The sequence below is a fragment of the Brassica oleracea genome, unplaced genomic scaffold (genome assembly GCF_000695525.1).
Source record: "Brassica oleracea var. oleracea cultivar TO1000 unplaced genomic scaffold, BOL UnpScaffold01068, whole genome shotgun sequence".
In the NCBI taxonomy this organism is placed as follows: domain Eukaryota; kingdom Viridiplantae; phylum Streptophyta; class Magnoliopsida; order Brassicales; family Brassicaceae; genus Brassica; species Brassica oleracea.
Genome location: NW_013617637.1, coordinates 12,794 through 31,658, shown reverse-complemented (window position 1 = coordinate 31,658; position 18,865 = coordinate 12,794). Strand labels below are relative to the sequence as shown.

The window sequence follows — 18,865 nt, the reverse complement described above, 5'->3', positions numbered from 1 at the left end:
ACATTTACGAGGGTTTTACATCGAAATATTTACGAGTGATTTACAACAAATGTATTTACGAGTGCTTTACATCGTTTTAATTACGTGGGCTTTACGACGAAAGCTTACATGTCGTTTACGACGAATCCTTTCCCTGAGCTTTACGAGGAATATATTTCGTCGTAAATGTAACGAGTCGTTTACGACGAAACCTCCATTACGACGGACGTTTAACAACGAAAAGTCTTTCGACGTTAATTCGTCGTAACACACCGTTTACGACGAATTTACAACGAATACTGCCCTAGTAAAAAATATGTTTTCTTGTAGTGAATCAATTGCAAAACTAACATGATTATCCGAGAAGACTTCTCGAGAAGTCTTCTCTGGCATTTTCGAGAATTTTTCAAATTTAAAATTAAGCCAATATTTACAAAGAAAAACTTCTCAAGATGTCTTCTGTAGAGTAGACTTCTTAAGAAGTCTTCCTTCGTAAATTTGCAATTGCAAAAATGACCTAAATAGTAGACTTCTTAAGAAAATACTTCCGTAGAAGTCTTCTACGTCAATATTTAATAAAATTTTATTTTCTCTACAATTAAAATGACTTTTTAATACTTTTTTATTAATTCATGTGTATTAGTCAATATTGGGGTTCCTGGATGAAATTCATAACTTATTTGGTGATAATTATGAGATTTCAAATATTTATGTTTATTAATGTTTCTATCTAATCCCAGAAAGTCTTCTCTGGAAGACTTATGGGGAAGTCTTCTACGTTAGATTTTCAAGAGTGTTAAGTAACTTCAAGATATGTTTTTAACTTTCAAAAGTGTTAACTAACTTCAAGAATATCAAGTCATGTGGTTTAATGTGTCTTTTTAGATTATAAAGTATAATTTTTAACTTACATGAGAATTAAAATTTCAACTTTCACTTAAAATTCAAGTTTGATCTTTTGTGAATTTGACTAAGTTTTTGTTTTATTTTGTTGTGTTTTGTTATGAGTGGGTAGAATGGTTAAAAAAAAATTCTTGGTATGTCAAAGTACTCTAGGAAAAACATGAACATATATATCAAATTCTTTTGATTAACATCTCTTCAAGTTTACAAAAGAATTCACAACTAAAATAGTATACTTACAAATCATAAAATAGACCATAGACAAAACTATTACACATGGAGATAGATATCATTCCTCAACATAGATAAGCCTGGACTCCACTTGACATCATTCCTTTGTACCACTTTGGGCAGAAGACTTTGGAAGACTTTCCGAAGACTTCGCGGAAAGTCTTCTAGCATAAAATACATTAGAAGACTTCAAAGAGTCTTCCGAGAGTCTTATAAGAGTCTTTTAAGAGTCTTTCAAGAGTTTTCGGAGAGTTTTTCCAAAGTCTGACACAGATCTGAAAAAATTTGCATATTCAAAAGCATCCAAATGAGTTTAAAAGCATTCAAATGGCTTCAAAACAGAGAAAACTTCAAAAATAAATTCTTTATGTTTGAATAATAAACAAAACAATCACATTAGGTTGAATCTATAACTTTTTAGAATCTAATATATAAAACACACAAAATACATATCCAAAAGTTGTATCACTTTGGGCAGAAGACTTCAGAAGACTTCGTGGAAAGTCTTCTATCATAAAATGTATTAGAAGATTTCCCAATAAGTCTTCTAGAGTCTTCTGAGAAGTTTTCCAAAGTCTGATTCATATCTGAAAAAATTTGGATATTCAAAAACATTTAAATGATTTGAAAAAGCTTCAAAAATAAATTGTGTATGTTTAATAAACAAAACAATCAAATTAGGTTGAATCTATAACTCTTTAGAATCTAATATATAAACACACACAAAATACGTATTCAAAATTTGTAACTTTGGCCAGAAGACTTCCTGAAGACTTTGTGGGAAGTCTTCTAGCATAAAATGCATTACAAGACTTGCCTAAAGTATTCCGAGAAGTTTTCCGAGAGTCTTCTGAAATGTTTTTCTAAGTCTATCTCAGATCTAAAAGACCTGCAAATTCAAAAAAATTCAAATGGCTTCAAAACAGAGAAAAATTTTAAAAATATAATTTTATGCTTAAATAATAAACAAAACATTCACATTAAGTAGAATCTAAAGAATTTTAGAATCTAATATATAAAACACACAATAATACATATCCAAAATTTATAGATATACCTTTGAGGGAGTGAAAGATGAGAACCATATAATGAAAAATCTGCAAAAAGAAGATAAATTAGTTAGAAGACATAAGAAATAAATGAGAAATAGATTTAAAGTTTGGTATTTTGATGTTCAAAAAGATTAGAGAGAGGTTGAAGAGTTTTAGAGTGAGAAACAATACATTTTTGTTACAGCCAATTGAGAGGAAGAAATGGAATGTGTAAATTTTCTTTATATATGGAGACAAAATTTTCAATTAGGTTAAATATTTTCGATACAGAAGTCTTCTCTGGGAAGTCTTCCCAAGAAGACTTCTAGACCCTAAATCAAATACATGAGAAGACTTCTGGAAGACTTCGCTTTAACCGGGAAACCTAAATTCTACTAAAATTTAGGCGGAAATATGTTAGAAGACTTCTTCGGAAGTCTTCAGTAAGTCTTCAAGAAGTTTTCCAAACCATAACCTAATCAAATAACTAACTAAATAGCAAAAAACAATTCATTAAACTTAAAATCAACTTATAAAGTGTTTAATATACACAAAAGTAAACATATGTAGGTCAAATATTTCTTTTTAAAGTTAAGATTCTAAAATCAAACCCTAAATACAAACAATACTATAACATATGTTACTAAACCCTAAACCAAAGTCTTCTCTGAGTCTTCCAGACCTTATAATCCAATAACTAAGCAAAAACATTTCCTTAAACTTGAAAGAAACTTAGAAAGTGTTTAAATCAACTAATTAAATATGTCAAATTAAAAAAAAAAGATAATATTTCAAAATCCAACCCTAAAAATATCAACAATACTATAGCATATATTATCAAACCCTAAACCGAAGGCTATCATGACTCAATCTACATCAATTCATCTATGTTTATTAATACATGATTTTGATTTTTTCCCTTTCAAAATATTTTTTTACAAAATTTATTAATTACTTTTAAGATCTTATGCATGAGAAGACTTCCCCTAGAAGACTTCTAGAAGACTTCGATTTAGGTGGGAAACCTAAATTCTTCTAAAATTGAGGTGTGAAACCTAAATTCTACTAAAATTTTGTGGAACCCTAAAATCAAATAACTAAACAAAAACACTTCCTTAAACTTTTAAGATACTTAGAAAGTGTTTAAATCAAGTTAGATAGTCACTAAACATATATAAGTCAAATTTGTTTTAAAAAAAACAAAAGATAAAATTTCAAAATCTAACCCTAAATATACCCACATCATTATAACATATGTTGCAAAACCCTAAACCAAAGACTATCATGAGTTAATCTACTTTCACTCATCTATGTTTAAAATAATTCAATTTTAGTAAACCTAAATTTACATCATTTAGAAATGTTTATTATTACATGATTTTAATTTTTTTCCCATCAAAATATTTTTTATAAAATTTTAAAATTATTTTTTAAGATCTACTGAACTAGAAAACTTACAAAGAAGTCTTTTATGAGGAAGTCTTCTCACGCGGATGATTAAAATGGTAAAACTCAATACATATTTTTTGTTTAATAATAAGGAGGTTATTGTAATTTCACTAGCCTTGTAGGTTACTTTTGCATTTGATTGAATTTGGGGTACACTTTTGTATTCAAAATCAAGTTTTGAGTCATTTTTAGCAATTTTCCCAAGTATATATTTCACAACCAAATAAGAAAACCATTTTACAACTTAAATCTTTTTTACAAAAATATCAAATTCCAAATCAGAAATAGTTATTCAAATTGAAATAAGATAAATAAAAGGTCTTTGAAAAAAAACATAAATGAGTTTTTATTTTTTTCACTGGATCTAAAATGGTATGCAATTCTGAATTATTTTAGAATATTGTTAACAGTATAAAATGGTTCTCCTTGTTATAATGAGATTATGCAACAAGAACCTACAAATGAAAAGATGTATGTAGTAAAATAAATAGAGTTGAAAAGGTTTAAGTGTTAAAAAGACAACTTTTCATCTAAATAAACGGTTATAACCTGAAAAATACAACAAATTGAAATGCTAGCCCTAATAATAATTGTTTCTTTTTATCTTTTCAATTCCAAGATTCATATCAATTTTTAACCTCTGATTTCCTTATAAAACAAACAAACAAAAAACCTGAAAGTTATAAATAAAATTATTAAATTAGAGAAGATTTATAAATTTCTAATTGTTAAATGAGATGAAATAGGTTGTTTGTGATGTGATGTTTAAAACGAACCATAAGTTTGTTATTAATTTGTTCACTAAAAAATATAATAAGAACTTATTCTGCTAGATTCCACGTAGTGTATTAATACCAAAATACACAATTTTCTGTATTTCTATAAAGGTTAATCATTTCTATAAAGGTTTTGATGAAAATCTCCCGGGGAGTCGGCATTCTAAATTGGTAAAGGGAATAAAACTTGATGCTATGAAACCGTAGAGCTTCAAAGAAAAGGATGTAGAGTGAAAGGTCGCACGAAGGATGCAGAAGGCCTCCGATATACCAACTCAATGCTCTAGGATATGATGCCCTTAAACGACAATAAGGTTGATTGTATATGATGAACCAGGATGAATCGGTCTGATCCCTTGGATATGTCGTAGCAAGACGGATCGAAAAGATCAATGGATATTACACACCATTGAAAGAAAAGTGAGAATCCCTCTCAAGATTCCAAAAATAATACTCAAAGCTTATTTTATTTCTATAGAGATTACAACTTATTTATAAAAAACTAAACTTGTTGAGAAAGTTAGATAATTAATACAAAAGAAATCACAAAACAGTGCATGGAGGAGAGAGAAAGTTTTTTGAACAAGCATTCCTTGCATGCAGGAGATAGAAGTTTTCCATGCAATTTAGTTTCTGATTTTCATCATTTTTCTTAAACTGCAAAAGAACCACTCGTTTTTGTGTAACTTCATAAAAATGGGATAGACATGTTAGCTAACGTCATGGGTTGATTTATGAATGTCTTCCATGTCTTTTACTTCATAAATCAGCCAAAGATCACATCAGGTTTCCATTTATATTTTGTAGTTTTTATTGACTAAATAAGCTAAAATATTATTTCTTAAAAATAACGACTGGCACTTTACTTTAAACTTCTTAAACAATATTCAAAGAGTAATGAAATTACTATATAAAAACAGATGTGGTATATAACAAATTATTAGTGTTATTATCTAATCTATTAAAACAAAGTCCTATTTGAGATTTACCATGGCATATTTTATTTTTGAACTCATTGAATATTCTGACTAAAGATAATTAAAGACAAGCTTCATATGAAATTTTATATGGTAACCAATATACTTAAATTAAACCAACTAATATCTCATCCTTCACAAACATAATTCTAAACCGTAACAAAATTCTTCGTCTTCACGAACATGCTTATTGCCTTATACAATTTTCCAGCAAAAAAAGTCGACTTCAATCTCTGTTTGCTTCTCTCTTTCTATCGGATGTTGCTTAAGAATAGTGTTATCCTTTTTATAGTAATGATCATTTGTGTATTTCTCGTGGTTTAAAGCAGTTGGATAATAGAATGGCCGTTTGAAGTCAAAAAAAAAAACCAGTTGGATAGGTGGGAGATACGTTTAGGGTTTTGGGTTAGGAGTGAAAGATACCATTGATGCCCTCTGATTGAAGATCATCAATCAATCGGCTCAAAGCCAATGTATTACATCCAATGAAACCTAATATATCTGGGTTTTGATTCCAAATCCAAACTAAAAATCTTAGCAAAATAAAATTTGAGTTTTTAATTAGTTTTTAGAATTTAGTTGATTTGTTAGTTTACATATGATTTAGGGTTTTTTGTGTGTGTATGTATTTGATGCCATTACCTATGTCACCGATTCAGATTATGAGCAATTCATATGAGTTAATGATTGTTGTTGTGGATATAATTTGCTCATTGCATTGCAGGAAGCTACACGCTCATGGGATAAAGAAGGAGCATACGTGAGAATAGCTAAGAAAGATATACTTGTGAGAATTGCACAGACGGTGAATCTCAACGAAATCATAGTGAAGGGTTCATATGTGAGGTTGAAAGAGAATAATAGTGAAGTGCAAAGATCTTGGCACTGTTGTTGAGGTAAAAACAAAAGAAAGTAGAAACAATAAAAGACCAATTAGAAAAGCGTCCATGGAGAGTAATAAAGAATACTCAAGGAATATCAAGGTTCTAATACTAAGTTAGATACAAATGGCGGTCATTCTTCTAATTCTACAGAATTCTGACAGAGCAAAAACTACTGGGCATGCACTGGTGTTTACTTTTGGAGTCTTATGGCACTGAGTATGCCACATATACGAGCGTTGTCACATCCAATGATAGTAATGGGAGCACAGCAAACCATTACGAGTAAGTTATTTGTTGCCCTCTCATTTTCGCTGACTTTCTGCATTGTGTCTTTTATATATTTCTAGCATGTGAAAATGTTCTATTGATCCTATATCTTCAGATTTTTTCATAATGTGAACAAACCGATTCTAATTTATTCATTCACGGACAAATCCTAAGTTAACTTCTCGTGTATAATTTGAGATTTTTTTAACACCATCAAAATTTTGAATATAATTTGGCCACATTATCATATCTAAACAAGTACTCCTTCCGTTTCATTAAGAAAAAAGTTTTAGAAAAAATTTATTTCAAAAAGATAGATTTTTTATGTTTTTTATACAAAAATTACAAATTTCAATAAAATTAATTGGATTTATTGAAAGACCATTGGCTAAAAAACATTGGAATTTGATAATTTAAAAAAACGATGCATGATTAGTGTGTTTTCTTAATATGTGTGTAAACATCAAAACATCTATCTTTAAGAAACGAAGGGAGTAAAAAATATTGTTTCATGGGCTGCTCATAATCAATGAAACAGAGCACAAGGGTGGGCATTCATATACCTTTTTGGATTCGGTTTGGATCTATTCGGGTTTCGGATTTTCAAGATTAAAGATTTCAGCTTCATTTGGGTATTTACAAATTTTGGCCCGGATCTTTGCGGGTTCCGTTTGGGTTTGGATTACCCATTTAAATTATTTTCAATAATTTTAAAATTCATATACACTTGAAATTTCTCAAAATATAAAAATAAAATAATATAACATATAAATTTTAATAATATATGCTAAAATACTTAAATTAACATAAAAATTGGTTTGGGTTAAATATTTATATGGAGAATCGATAGATATATCAAGTATTTTTGGTGTTTCGAGTATTGTTTGGCTATTTTAGATATTTACTTTTGATTATTTGTATATATTTTTTTAATTAGTTTGGACAACTTCAAAAAATCTTATATATTTTGGATATTTTAATGAATATTAAATCTTCAAATAATTAATATATTTAGGTATAAAAATCTAATTCAGATATATTCAGATATTTGTTGGTTTTGGGTGGATCCAGTTTTCTAGATACTAAAATTTTGAACCTTTTAGGATATTTAACCAGTTTTGATTTTGATTTGATACTATATTTTCAGATTCGATTCAGTTTGGTTCTTCTGATTCAGGATTTTCTGCCCATCCATAGCATAAACTACGAAACTCAAATTATATATGTGGACACTAAGTCCATACTATCACATAAAATCCAAAAATAATATACAGCTTACATTGATCACATAAAAGTACGAAATTTAAAATATATTACCTTGAGATATACCTATTCTCTAAACATATTTAAGATATTAAGTCATTCAATAACAAAAAAATAAAAACCAAAACTGTAACCAAAATTATAGCTATCTAAACTAGAATCAAGATATAAAATGCCAAATCCATATTCAGAGCCACGCATTCGAATTGAACTCAAAATATTATCGGTTTCTAATATTGTTATTTGAACCAAAGCAAAATAACAAAACCGAAACCAAGCAAATTCATAAATAATCGAACAATTACTATATTTCTTGAACCGAAAACCAAAACCCACAGCTGAACTAGAACCAAACCAAAAATTAAAAATACAATTTGGACACAAACCAAAATTTATAAAATTTCATAAAATTATAATTAAAAACCTAAACTATAAACAATCCTGCGCGGGTCAGTATCTAGTTCTTAATCAAAAGAGTAGAAATTTGAAGGAGGAGCACGTGGTTTTGTTGTTCTTGACTCCAAGCAAGTAATCTGCTGAGAAGTTATCAGACGTGATGTTTCTATAAGAAAATCTCCAAGGCATGGCCTCCTGTTATGTTGACAGAACAATGTGATTCAGACGCAACTTCAGAAAAATGGCTATGAGATTTAAAAGTTTTTATCATACCTCTGGAAGAGCTTCACGGTATGCTTGTGGGACTTCCATTTCAGCTAAAGCAATGCTGTTGATTGCTTGGTTTAAAAAAGCGACCGTTTTTAGCGCCATGGCGCTAAGCGCCACCAAGCGAGGACCTCATCGCCAAGGGACCCCATTGCCAGGCGAGGTACGTAAAATCCTTGCTTTTCCTCGTTTTTGATATTTTGCTAAAGTGGTAAAAGCACCGATTTGTTGTACTTATACAAAAAAAAAATTGATTCAAAATTGTACAGTTATCAAAAACGGTTTATGAGAATATTTAGTGTATCAAAAAAATATACTATAGGCGTGTAGAGGAGGGCATCCACAATCCCACTAAGCTAGGATACAATCCCACTAACCCTACTTCTTCTCTTATATAAATAACCCTACAAACCTTAAATAAAATCATTAGCTTCTCTTCTCTTTAACTTACAGCAGTAGCTTATCATTTGCAAGGTTTTCTAATACATTAGTAACTCTCTTCTTTACGCTTCTTCTCATTCTTTGTTTAGATCATAGTTTCTTCTTCTTAAGTCAGTAGCTTTTTTCTTTAATAAGCGTTTATGATCATGTATTTCTTAAGTCAGTAGCTTCTTCTTATTTCATGTTTGTCTGCGTAGTAGTTGTGAATTGTGATCATGTTTTGATTATATCATGGCTTCTTTTATCTACTCAATAGCTTTTTCTCATTCCATGTTTGTATATGTTGCAGGTGATCATGTCTGACGCTGGAGCTGGAACATCTCAAGGAGGAGGGTCTCAAGGAGAAGGCCAACAAGTGGATCCGGGAAGGAAGTATGGAACCATTGTTAATAACAACGTCAACCATTGGAAATGTATCTTCTGCTACAAGGTGCTGACTGCTGGTATTTTACGCTTGAAGCAACATCTTGTTGGAGAGTATAAGAATGCAAAGAAGTGTCCAATCTGTCCAGAACATGTCAGAGCTGAGCTGCAAAACTACATGGTGAAAAGAGCTGAAGAAAGAGCAGCTCTAGCAATGCAGTTTCAACCTGCCGTGAATGAAGATGATGTGGAGGACTTGGAAGCTGATCAGCCAAAACGAAAGACTATCAAGAGGAAGAACCGTGGACCTCTGGATAAGTTTGTGACGTCACTGCCTCTAGAGATCTTGAAAGGCAGAAAGGATATGAAGGGAGTCTTTGGAGTTTGTGACAAGGAGCTAAGAGAGAAAGTATGTGGAGGCATAGCAAGGTGGTTTTATGATGTTGGGATCCCTTTCAATGCTGCTACACACGACAGTTTCAAGGAGATGACTAAGTTGATTGGGCAGTATGGAATGGGATTAAAGCCTTCTTCAATGTACGAGCTCCGCTTCAATTTACTTCAGAATGAAGTAGCAAACGTTGATGCTCAGCTAGTTGGTCACAGATAGGAGTGGGCAGTGTAAGGATGCTCAATCATGTCTGATGGATGGCGTGATTCTGTGGTACAGAAGGACATAGTCAACTTCCTGGTTAACTAACCTAAAGGCTTGGTTTTCATCAGGTCAAAAGAAGTATCTGAGGTGGTGAAAGATGCTACAATGCTCTTTAAGTTGTTGGATGAGATGGTTGAGGAAGTTGGCGAGAAGAATGTGATTCAAGTTGTGACTGACAATGCCTCCAACTACGTGAAGGCTGGGAAGCTGCTTGAAGCTAAACGTCCACATCTTTTTTGGACTCCTTGTGCTGCCCATTGTATTGATCTGATGCTGGAGGACATTGGAAAGATATGCTGCGAAGAACGCAATGAAGAAGTGTATGTTTGTCAATGCCTACATCTACTGCCGTGTTCCTCTAGTCAACATGATGAGAAGGTTCACAAACCAGAAGAACTTGCATCGACCTGCTGTAACTCGATTTGCAACTTCCTTCATCACCATGACTTAGTTTCACCTTCAGCAAGCCAATTTGAAGAAGATGGTGACCTCAGAGGAATGGAACATGTCTAAATGGCCTAAGGAAGCATGAGCAAGGAAGATGAAGCAGTATATTCTTCAAGAGAGCTTCTGGAGGAACATAGCTTATGCTCTGAAGCTAACATGTCCCTTGGTGAAGGTGCTCCGGATGGTTGATGGCGAGAAGAAACCAGCCATGGGCTACATCTACGCTGCAATGGATAGGGCGAAGGAAACTATTGCTAAGAGTTTCAAATGGAAGAAGGAGAAATATGAGAAGCTCTTTGAGATGGTTGACAAGCGCTGGGAAGTGGGCTCTTTGGTCTTCCAATGGCTATCAGGCAAAGGGAGATTAAATCGCCAGGTATGATAGAGTTGTTTTAAGCATTGTACGTTTTGTATTCTTAAACTAAGTCTAGAATTCTTATTTTTTACAGCTGACTGGTGGTCAACATACGGATCATCAGCTCCAAATCTTAGAGATTTTGCAGTCAAGATGCTAAGTCTTACATGCAGTGCAACAGGTTGTGAAAGAAACTGTGGAGTCTTTCAACTTGTAAGTTTTTCAAATCTCTATATTTACTCTCAGTTTACATGAACATGCGACTGATATTTGATAAAACACAGCTGCATACCAAGAGAAGGAACAGACTAGCTCAAAGCCGATTGAATGACATGGTGTTTGGCAAGTACAATCGTGCTTTGCAGGGTAGGATGAAGAGAAATGATGCTAAGGATCCAATTTTGTTGGATGAGATAGATGATATCAATGAATGGCTAATGGGAAAGATGGATGGAAACTCGTCCACTGATGAAGATGATGATTTTGTCCATGATGATGAAGACTTGACATGGAGTGTGGTGAGCAAAGCAGTGGGAGCTGAAGAACCAAGCTACACTACTAGAGGAGCAAAAACTCCTAAGGACAACAAAGGGAAAGGAATTGTGAGTTCTTCAACTCAGAACAAGCACTTGGAATTGGTTGATGAAGATGATGATGACATTGAAGGAGAGGAAGGGTTTGGCTACGAGAAAGATTTGGAGTATGAGGAGAATGGTTATGAATCTGACTAGAAGTTCATTTGCTTTTGAATTTGGTGTTTTTAGCTTTGAATTTGGTGTTTTCAGCTTTGAATTTGGTATATGAACCTTTGAGTTTTATTTATGGATTTGGTGTTTTTAGTTTCTGTCTTAGCATTCTTGTTTAACTAATATGTATATAGATGGTCTTGCAGAGTACCTTTTGTGTTGCAGGTACACAAAGCGATGGCAAAATGGCACCATGGCGATGGGCGCTAAGCTCCAGCCTCCTCGCTTCGTCTCGCCTTGCGCCATTTCAAACCAAGGTTGATTGACATACACGATTTCAAGATTTGGTTAGTGAAATCAGGAGTGTGGTCTAGCTTCTTCCTGGACTGCTCAGAGAGTCCATCATATGGCACACGTGGCAGAGGAAGCCACCATTTATCTATAGCTAAAGCTAATTACCTTAGAGATTGGTAATAGCGTTCGAGATGGCAGGCCAAACTCCTTCACCAGAACCTGACATGTCTTTACCAAGCAGTAGTTTCGCCATCCTCTCTTTCAACTACTCAATTTCTGCACACAGACACAACAAAAATGTCAAAAAAAAATTTATGTAACAGAGAAATATATTTTTAACAAACCTGAAGTCTCTTTTCAGATTCGTTGTTTCAATAGATTGATAGGATGGTTTTGAGAGTAGGGATGCTAACCTTTTTATACTCGAAGTTCCACCGCCTTCCAAGAGAAAAGTTCGTATTGAAGGTAGATCTTGAGTAATGATGTAACTGGTGGATTTCTTGATCGGTAGGAAGCAGATGAATCAACTGAATTGAAACCCTAGGGTATGACCTCATATCGCGACGGCGGAGAAAGAGCTTCCACCCAAATGATACAAAACGACGCGTTGCGATCATATTGACTTATTCTTTAGCATATGGGATTCATAGAACTTAACAGAGACACCAAATATGCACAAAAGCCCAAACGAATTACAAACATGAATAAATGAAACGTAGAGTTTAGTAATAGACTGCACAAGTGTCGCGTTCTGGTAAGACTATTTGCTGAGGTGGCAGCCTAGGAGAAGAGAGACCGTTTCTTTATATCAATAGACTAGGGTCGGCCCGCCTTACGGGCGGGAAGTTAGAAAAAAACTATTTTATATGAACTTACATTAATTTTATAAACATTTTTAAAAAAAATTGTAGATTAAAAACAATATTAACAAAAATAAATAAATAGAATTCAGAGATCATGTTGTTAATATTAATAAATATGTTTGGACTGAATTAAAATGACAGTAACTTTTATTATTCTATGAAGAACAATCTAATATAATAAGATTAATGATGTCTACATATAATTATGCAATGATCATGCCACATAAATATTTTAAGGAAAAACTTATATTATCTAAGCCAAAACAACTTTTTGTTAGTGTGAGTAGCTTGGTCTGTGTATGTTTTAGTTAAAATGTGATAGTTTTCTCCTAATGAAAGTTATACTTCAACTTTCCTGCCACTCTTTGAATTGAGTACGTTCTATTGTTATTAAAAAAGTTTAGAATTTATTAGATAGGTTTTACTATTAATTTAGAAGTTATTAATACTGTGAAAACTTGCATTACAATATAACAATATATTTAAATTAAATGATAATATTGCATGGACGTGTTTTTATAGCATCTATGCTCGTATGTAATAAAGAGCTTATGCTGCAAATGCGTGTAATTATCTTGAAAAATATATTTTTGCATTGGTGTATTAATACTTTGAAATAAAACAGTTTACCGTACAAAGGGAATCGTTCAAAATTTTCAAATATCAGTGTTCGTTTATTCAAATAGCTAAGTGGAGTAATATATAATAATATGTTTGCGCTATTGTATGGAAAAAAAGAAGAAGTTAGGAGCACTATTTATCGTGAAATCATGGACCTTAAAAAATAAATTGACGTAAATGGGTAAAGCGAATAATTATTCATATGTTTTTTTTTTGCGAAAACATTATTCATATGTTAAATGCTCAATATATGTATATCAAATTAGTAAATTCAATTTTGCATTCACTATACAATATTATACATTTTATATGTACGTTCACTTATATACTATAAACCTATTGGTTCATCTAGTTTTTTTGGTTTTTACGGACTATTTTACACATTAAAATAAAAAAAACATTTTATTGTATTTTCGACACATGTAAATCCAATTAAAACCCTGTACTCGGTTCCGTTGATTAACATTAATTTGTCATACCGGTATGATCGGATTGAATATCAACAATATCATAAGAGTTGTTTTATGACGTATTCATAAGACGAAGAACACGACATTATTTGTTTACTAAAATATAAAATTATACTGTTAAAAGTATTATTTTTAATTTGATCTAAAGCTCACACGACAATATTCCCGCATGTTTATGAGTTACACCAAAAACCCACACGATCTCCAACTCCAAGTTAATGAAACGCCGCGTTTTGGACGCGGACACGTGTCGGCTTCTCAAGACTCGAATTAGTGACGTGTCCGCCTAGGAGGAAAGCAAACTCAATTTTATATATAAAGATTTATAAAATGGGATATAAGAGGTAGTGAAAGTAAAATTATCATGATTCTGAATTAGTGAAGGGAAGAATTCCTTTTTAAGTTGCAATTTAACCTTCCTAGTGTGGAAAAGATTTGAAGTGCCAAATATTCAGAGTTATAGTTCTGCTGATTCTCGTTATGTTTGTGATGCACAGATTCTTGCTTGTGAAATATTGTTGATATTCTTTGAATGTTATAAATATAATCTCTATTATTGAAAGAGAATTACCCATTAAAAAATACCCCTAAGTTTTCTAACTTATTTACACTTCCATGCCACTGAGAATTAAATTAAACTACCTATTTTAATGTTTTTCTTTTCCACTTAAATTAATGAGTTTTCCTTAATCAAATTTAAACTTAATGTTATTAAATAAACCTACCTATTTTAATGTTTTTCTTTTCCACTTAAATTAATGAGTTTTCCTTAATCAAATTTAAACTTAATATCATTAAATGAACCTAAAAATACATCATATTTAACGTACCTTATTATGTACGAGTACGGCCCAATAATGAACTTGAATTTTATTTTTACGAAAACGTGAATCACTTGACTTATGTAATATTTAAAATATATTAACTACAATATAACAAATGCATATAACCTACCTATATAATTGATTTGCTTGCAGAAGAGGAAACAATAAATTTAAAAATTTATAAGAATATAAAGATATAGAGATTCCAATTAATTGCCTATATATGCGTATGATTTCCGCATAATAAGCTTCAAATTGAACATTGAAAAAGATAGAGAGATTTTTTTTAATCTTTTACCGACACAAACTTAAACAAAACGAAGAGTTAAATGTAATTTTTTTTTTGTTACACTTCCCGAAAAAAACGGTTACAACATGGGCTTTCATAATATGGCCTTTTAACATATTAATGTTATGGACATTTAATAATTATCTTGACGAAAAATAAAGACTATAAATAATTTATTATTAATAAAATTATGAAAATATTTACAATTTGATGACTAATTCATCGCCCTTTTTTATATGTTAAATTTTTCATAGAAGTTTAAAAATCATTTTATTTTCTTTAGACATGTATAACTAATTTATAATCTTTTATGCCATACTAAGTCATAATATAATATTTATTCATATTTTACATTATTAAACATTGTTTTTATATATCTGCTACAATTCTCTAATTACATCTATTTGTTCAATTTTTTATATGATATCGAATATTCATCGTAAATAGATAGTTTAAGATGCCAAAAAAATTATTTACTTGGTGAATATAATAAACCAAATATTACAAATACATTATTTAGTTAAATAAATAACCAAAAACTGAAAATTCAAATCCGCGCTGGCGCGCGAATCAGGGTCTAGTTATACATTAATGCAACAAATTATCCCTGACTATATTTGGCGAAGTATGAAGCTCATGTTTTTATTTTTAGTGGAACCGTAATGATTAAACAACATGGCATAAATACATCAATTTATTTAAACTTAGAAATATTTTTAAACATCGTCTGAACCAAACATAGCAAATCCAAAGGGATGGAACGGAAGAAAAAAAAACTCGTTAAGCAACATTGATATGTTTGCATTATTCAAATAGGAAATACTGCGTTCAGAGCTCTCGTTATCTTCGCTTGTGCCATGCGTGCTTCCTCTGCCATCTTCAAAGATGCTCGAGCCGGAGGCTTCTTAGTGTCGAGATCACTTGGATCTGCTCACGTAGTCGGCGCTCCCTCAAGAGTACTACCGCCAACGTCCACCTTAGCAGAGACTGAGTTCATTCCAGGCATATCATCGTCATCATTGCCAGTTTGATCAAACCTAGTGACTTAAATTATTTCGTAACTAAGCAGAAGGACTGTGACAAAAAAAAAGAGTTGCCTCGAAAATAAAATAAAACAATTAAAAAAAAAGATCAAAGTGAATAAAAAATCAGAAAATGAAACATCACATCGTTGGAAATCACAATTACCACTTATATGTGGAAGCATAATTACACTGCAGACGAAGATTTGAACATTAAATTTTTCTGTAATTAATTATCTTATGATCTTATATAAAACAATATATTCATCGCTCACCAGCAAGAATTGAAACGCAAAACACAACACAAACTTGAAAAAGATTAAATTTAATACCTTGAGTCGCAGGAAGGCCAGGGAGATGATGCTCCATAGACTGAAAACGATGTAGAGACTTAATAACTATATGATGATTTAGTCCATGCAGCACAAGATTCTCTCTCGCCATGAACTTAACACTTTATGCTTCCAAATAATCAAATCCAACTTTCTCTGAAGCTACCATTTTTTAGTCAATAAATCTTCACCTTATACACATTACTGTGAGTAACTTTCACAATCTATAATTTTTAAAACATTAAACCATTCATTACATCAAAAACAAAATATAATTAGCCAAATTAACTAATTTAAAAGGTATCTAAAGCTAAGAAAAAAATGTGTTTAGGGTCCCTACATACCGGAGGACACCACCATCATTAGCATTGTTGCAGGTTTTGCAAGTAAAGGCTGAGACAGTCCGTTGAAGCTCATTGGTCCACCTGGAGAAAGAGACGTAACAACACCCTTTGTCCTTCTTTATGCCGGTGGAGCAGGACGGTTGACATTCACGTTGACTGGCATGAGTGTTGACTGCAACACATGTATAAAGAAAGCATAATCAACAAACGGGTCCAAGATTTATCATTCAAAAGAGTTTGAATAAGGATCTTAATACAGAGTTTTGGATATTTATGAGTTTAAAAGCAAGAAATAGTTTAAAATTTATCATTCAAAACTATGTATTAAGATCCTTATTCAAACTCTTTTGAATGATAAATCTTGGACCCGTTTGTTAATTATACTTCTTTATAATCAACAAACGGGTCCAAGATTTATCATTCAAAAGAGTTTGAATAAGGATCTTAATACAGAGTTTTGGATATTTATTAAAAGCAAGAAATAGTTTAAAATTTAGTTCATGGGGTTCAAGAACGGAATACCTCAGCATCAAGGAGGATCCCGTCAACTCCTGTTTCTGGCTTCACAGATCTGAGCAGCCGCAAGGAAGTGGAAGAACAACGTCAGGACTTCAAATCAGTAAGTAGAACAAACTGTTTAGTCGTTATACTTAGAAAGAAATACATATCGAATCCTATTGGAAATCTGAAGTTTTGCTGTTTAAACATGCTGATAAGATAATTGTAAGAGGAAGAATACTGACCTATTTATACTCAGCAGATACACCGACTTCGACTCCAAAAAGCGAAGCAAGCATTCAAGGCTACATCGTGGTTGAAGAATTAATAGAGATTAACACAAAGAAGAAATAATCAGGAGCGTTTCAGTGGTAGAGATGATGAAGATGAGCAGTCGTCGTACAACAACCAAGAAGGAAACCATGGCGAGTTGCTTAGGGTTTACCTTATTCAGGTTACGGGCCTTTAGTAAAATTAAGTGTAGCCCATTGCTTTCGCAGCCCATACACACAACAACAGATAACATAAACGAAAAGACCAAATCACGAATGAGCATATACGACTTAATGAAACACGGTTTCTTTTAAGTGGACACGTGTCAATCTGTAGGAACTCGACTTTATGACCTGGATGCTGAGGTGGCTTCAACAGGAAAGAGATAACTTTTTTTTTTTTTTGATCAAACAACATTTTATAGATTCTTACTCTCCATTGGAGGAAGAAATGTTCACAATACTTGACAATAAAGCCATACTGGTAAAAGAAACAGCTATAACAAAAGCTGAGCACATAGAAAAACAGAGATAGATGTAGGCATACATAACACATTAGCAACTAATATGGTAGAGAAGTCTTCTGAACTTTACGCCAATTAAGCTGAAAATGGAGTTGTATCCCTGTGAAATATAGAACACATAGAGTGATCTAAAACTTGAGACTGAAACAACAACGAATGCACATTTAACAATCACATAATCGGCTACAAATGCAGAGGTGATTAAACACCAATTTGCTGAGCCCTTGATTAGAACGTAGATTGAGTTATCTCTAATCTTCAACACTAAACTTCCTGCAACAGAACTTCTTAAAACAAGTAGAAATTTTGAGAGAACAAGCTTCATAAGGAGGGAAGCCAGACAACTATTGTCTAAGAACACCCGATACTCGGGGAAAATGGTAATATAAGACATGAAACCTTCAAACTGCCACAAAGAAAGAGAATATAACCTGAATATACCAAAAGCGGAACTGCATATTGCAGTAAAGGTAAAAGATCTGCATACTGCAGTAGAGGGTTGCACTATGGCAAGAGGTGAGTCATCTGGTGGCTTTGGAGGCTCCAGCGGAGAAGCTCCGAAGACGACAACAAACACGGCAAAGGACGGCGGTGGATCGGACCGGGACGGAGAAGGAGCAGTTACCATCGAAGCCATGGACAAGCAGAGGAGATTCTTCAAAGCGAGTAAGAGTGGACGGCGGAGCTGAAACGTTGAGAATCCATTCAAGCGGCCGTCTTGGGAAGCGGCCTGGGAGAGTCTTTCTAGGGAGAATGCTTTTTCGAGATAACTCTATTCTGTATATAAAGATAGATAGATAATGGTTCAGTAAACCAAAAACTCGTGTCTCTTTCCTTTCTCCTAAACCTGAGTCACCGATCAGTGACGGAACGAGAGAGAGAGATAATGGCGGCGAACCTTATGAACAGAGCAATCTCCTGAGGAATTTCTCTGCGCCGGCGGCATCTCCGTCGAGCGAAAACCCTAGCTCCGATTCGATTAAACCAAAACGAAGGAAGAAGAAGAACTTAATAGAGGTCGCTCAGTTCTTACCCAATTGGGGAATCGGATACCATATGGCTAAAGCTCATTGGAACGGAGTCTCTTATGAAATCACTAAGATCAACCTCTACAAGGTTCTGTCCTTTTTTTTTTTTTTTTT

The 18,865-nt window shown here is 32.7% G+C and overlaps 1 protein-coding gene and 2 long non-coding RNA genes across 8 annotated transcripts in view; 1 reads left to right on the top strand and 2 right to left on the bottom strand.

Annotated features, from left to right (window-relative positions):
• Nucleotides 1-8,019: 8,019 nt before the first annotated feature.
• On the bottom strand, nucleotides 8,020-12,329 carry LOC106320794. 2 transcript variants are annotated; one of them, XR_001265919.1, is made up of 4 exons: nucleotides 12,078-12,329; nucleotides 11,582-11,940; nucleotides 8,430-8,656; nucleotides 8,020-8,351 (listed from the first exon to the last, which is right to left on the bottom strand). It is a non-coding gene; the product is annotated as an uncharacterized LOC106320794 (long non-coding RNA). The 2 variants fall into 2 exon arrangements; XR_001265918.1 differs by having other exon boundaries at nucleotides 8,020-8,656.
• A 3,149-nt stretch (nucleotides 12,330-15,478) lies between these two features.
• LOC106320795 lies at nucleotides 15,479-18,833 on the bottom strand. Of its 5 annotated transcripts, XR_001265922.1 has the most exons (6): nucleotides 18,155-18,387; nucleotides 17,173-17,823; nucleotides 16,952-17,038; nucleotides 16,430-16,601; nucleotides 16,086-16,125; nucleotides 15,479-15,775 (listed from the first exon to the last, which is right to left on the bottom strand). XR_001265922.1 is itself a non-coding variant. In XM_013759149.1 (3 exons), the coding sequence occupies exons 1-3, from the start codon at nucleotides 18,358-18,360 to the stop codon at nucleotides 15,763-15,765; spliced, it is 252 nt and encodes an 83-aa protein (XP_013614603.1). In that variant the 5' UTR covers nucleotides 18,361-18,833; the 3' UTR covers nucleotides 15,522-15,762. The 5 variants fall into 5 exon arrangements, 2 of the variants coding, with proteins under 2 accessions (XP_013614603.1, XP_013614602.1); XR_001265920.1 differs by lacking the exon at nucleotides 18,155-18,387 and having other exon boundaries at nucleotides 15,479-15,718; nucleotides 17,173-17,262; XR_001265921.1 differs by lacking the exons at nucleotides 15,479-15,775; nucleotides 16,086-16,125; nucleotides 18,155-18,387 and adding an exon at nucleotides 16,132-16,309 and having other exon boundaries at nucleotides 17,173-17,262.
• The window catches only part of LOC106320796, a 1,244-nt gene continuing 990 nt past the window's right edge, over nucleotides 18,612-18,865 (top strand). The window contains exon 1 of the long non-coding RNA XR_001265923.1: nucleotides 18,612-18,839. This is a non-coding gene — a long non-coding RNA (uncharacterized LOC106320796). The remainder of the gene's footprint in view (nucleotides 18,840-18,865) is intronic.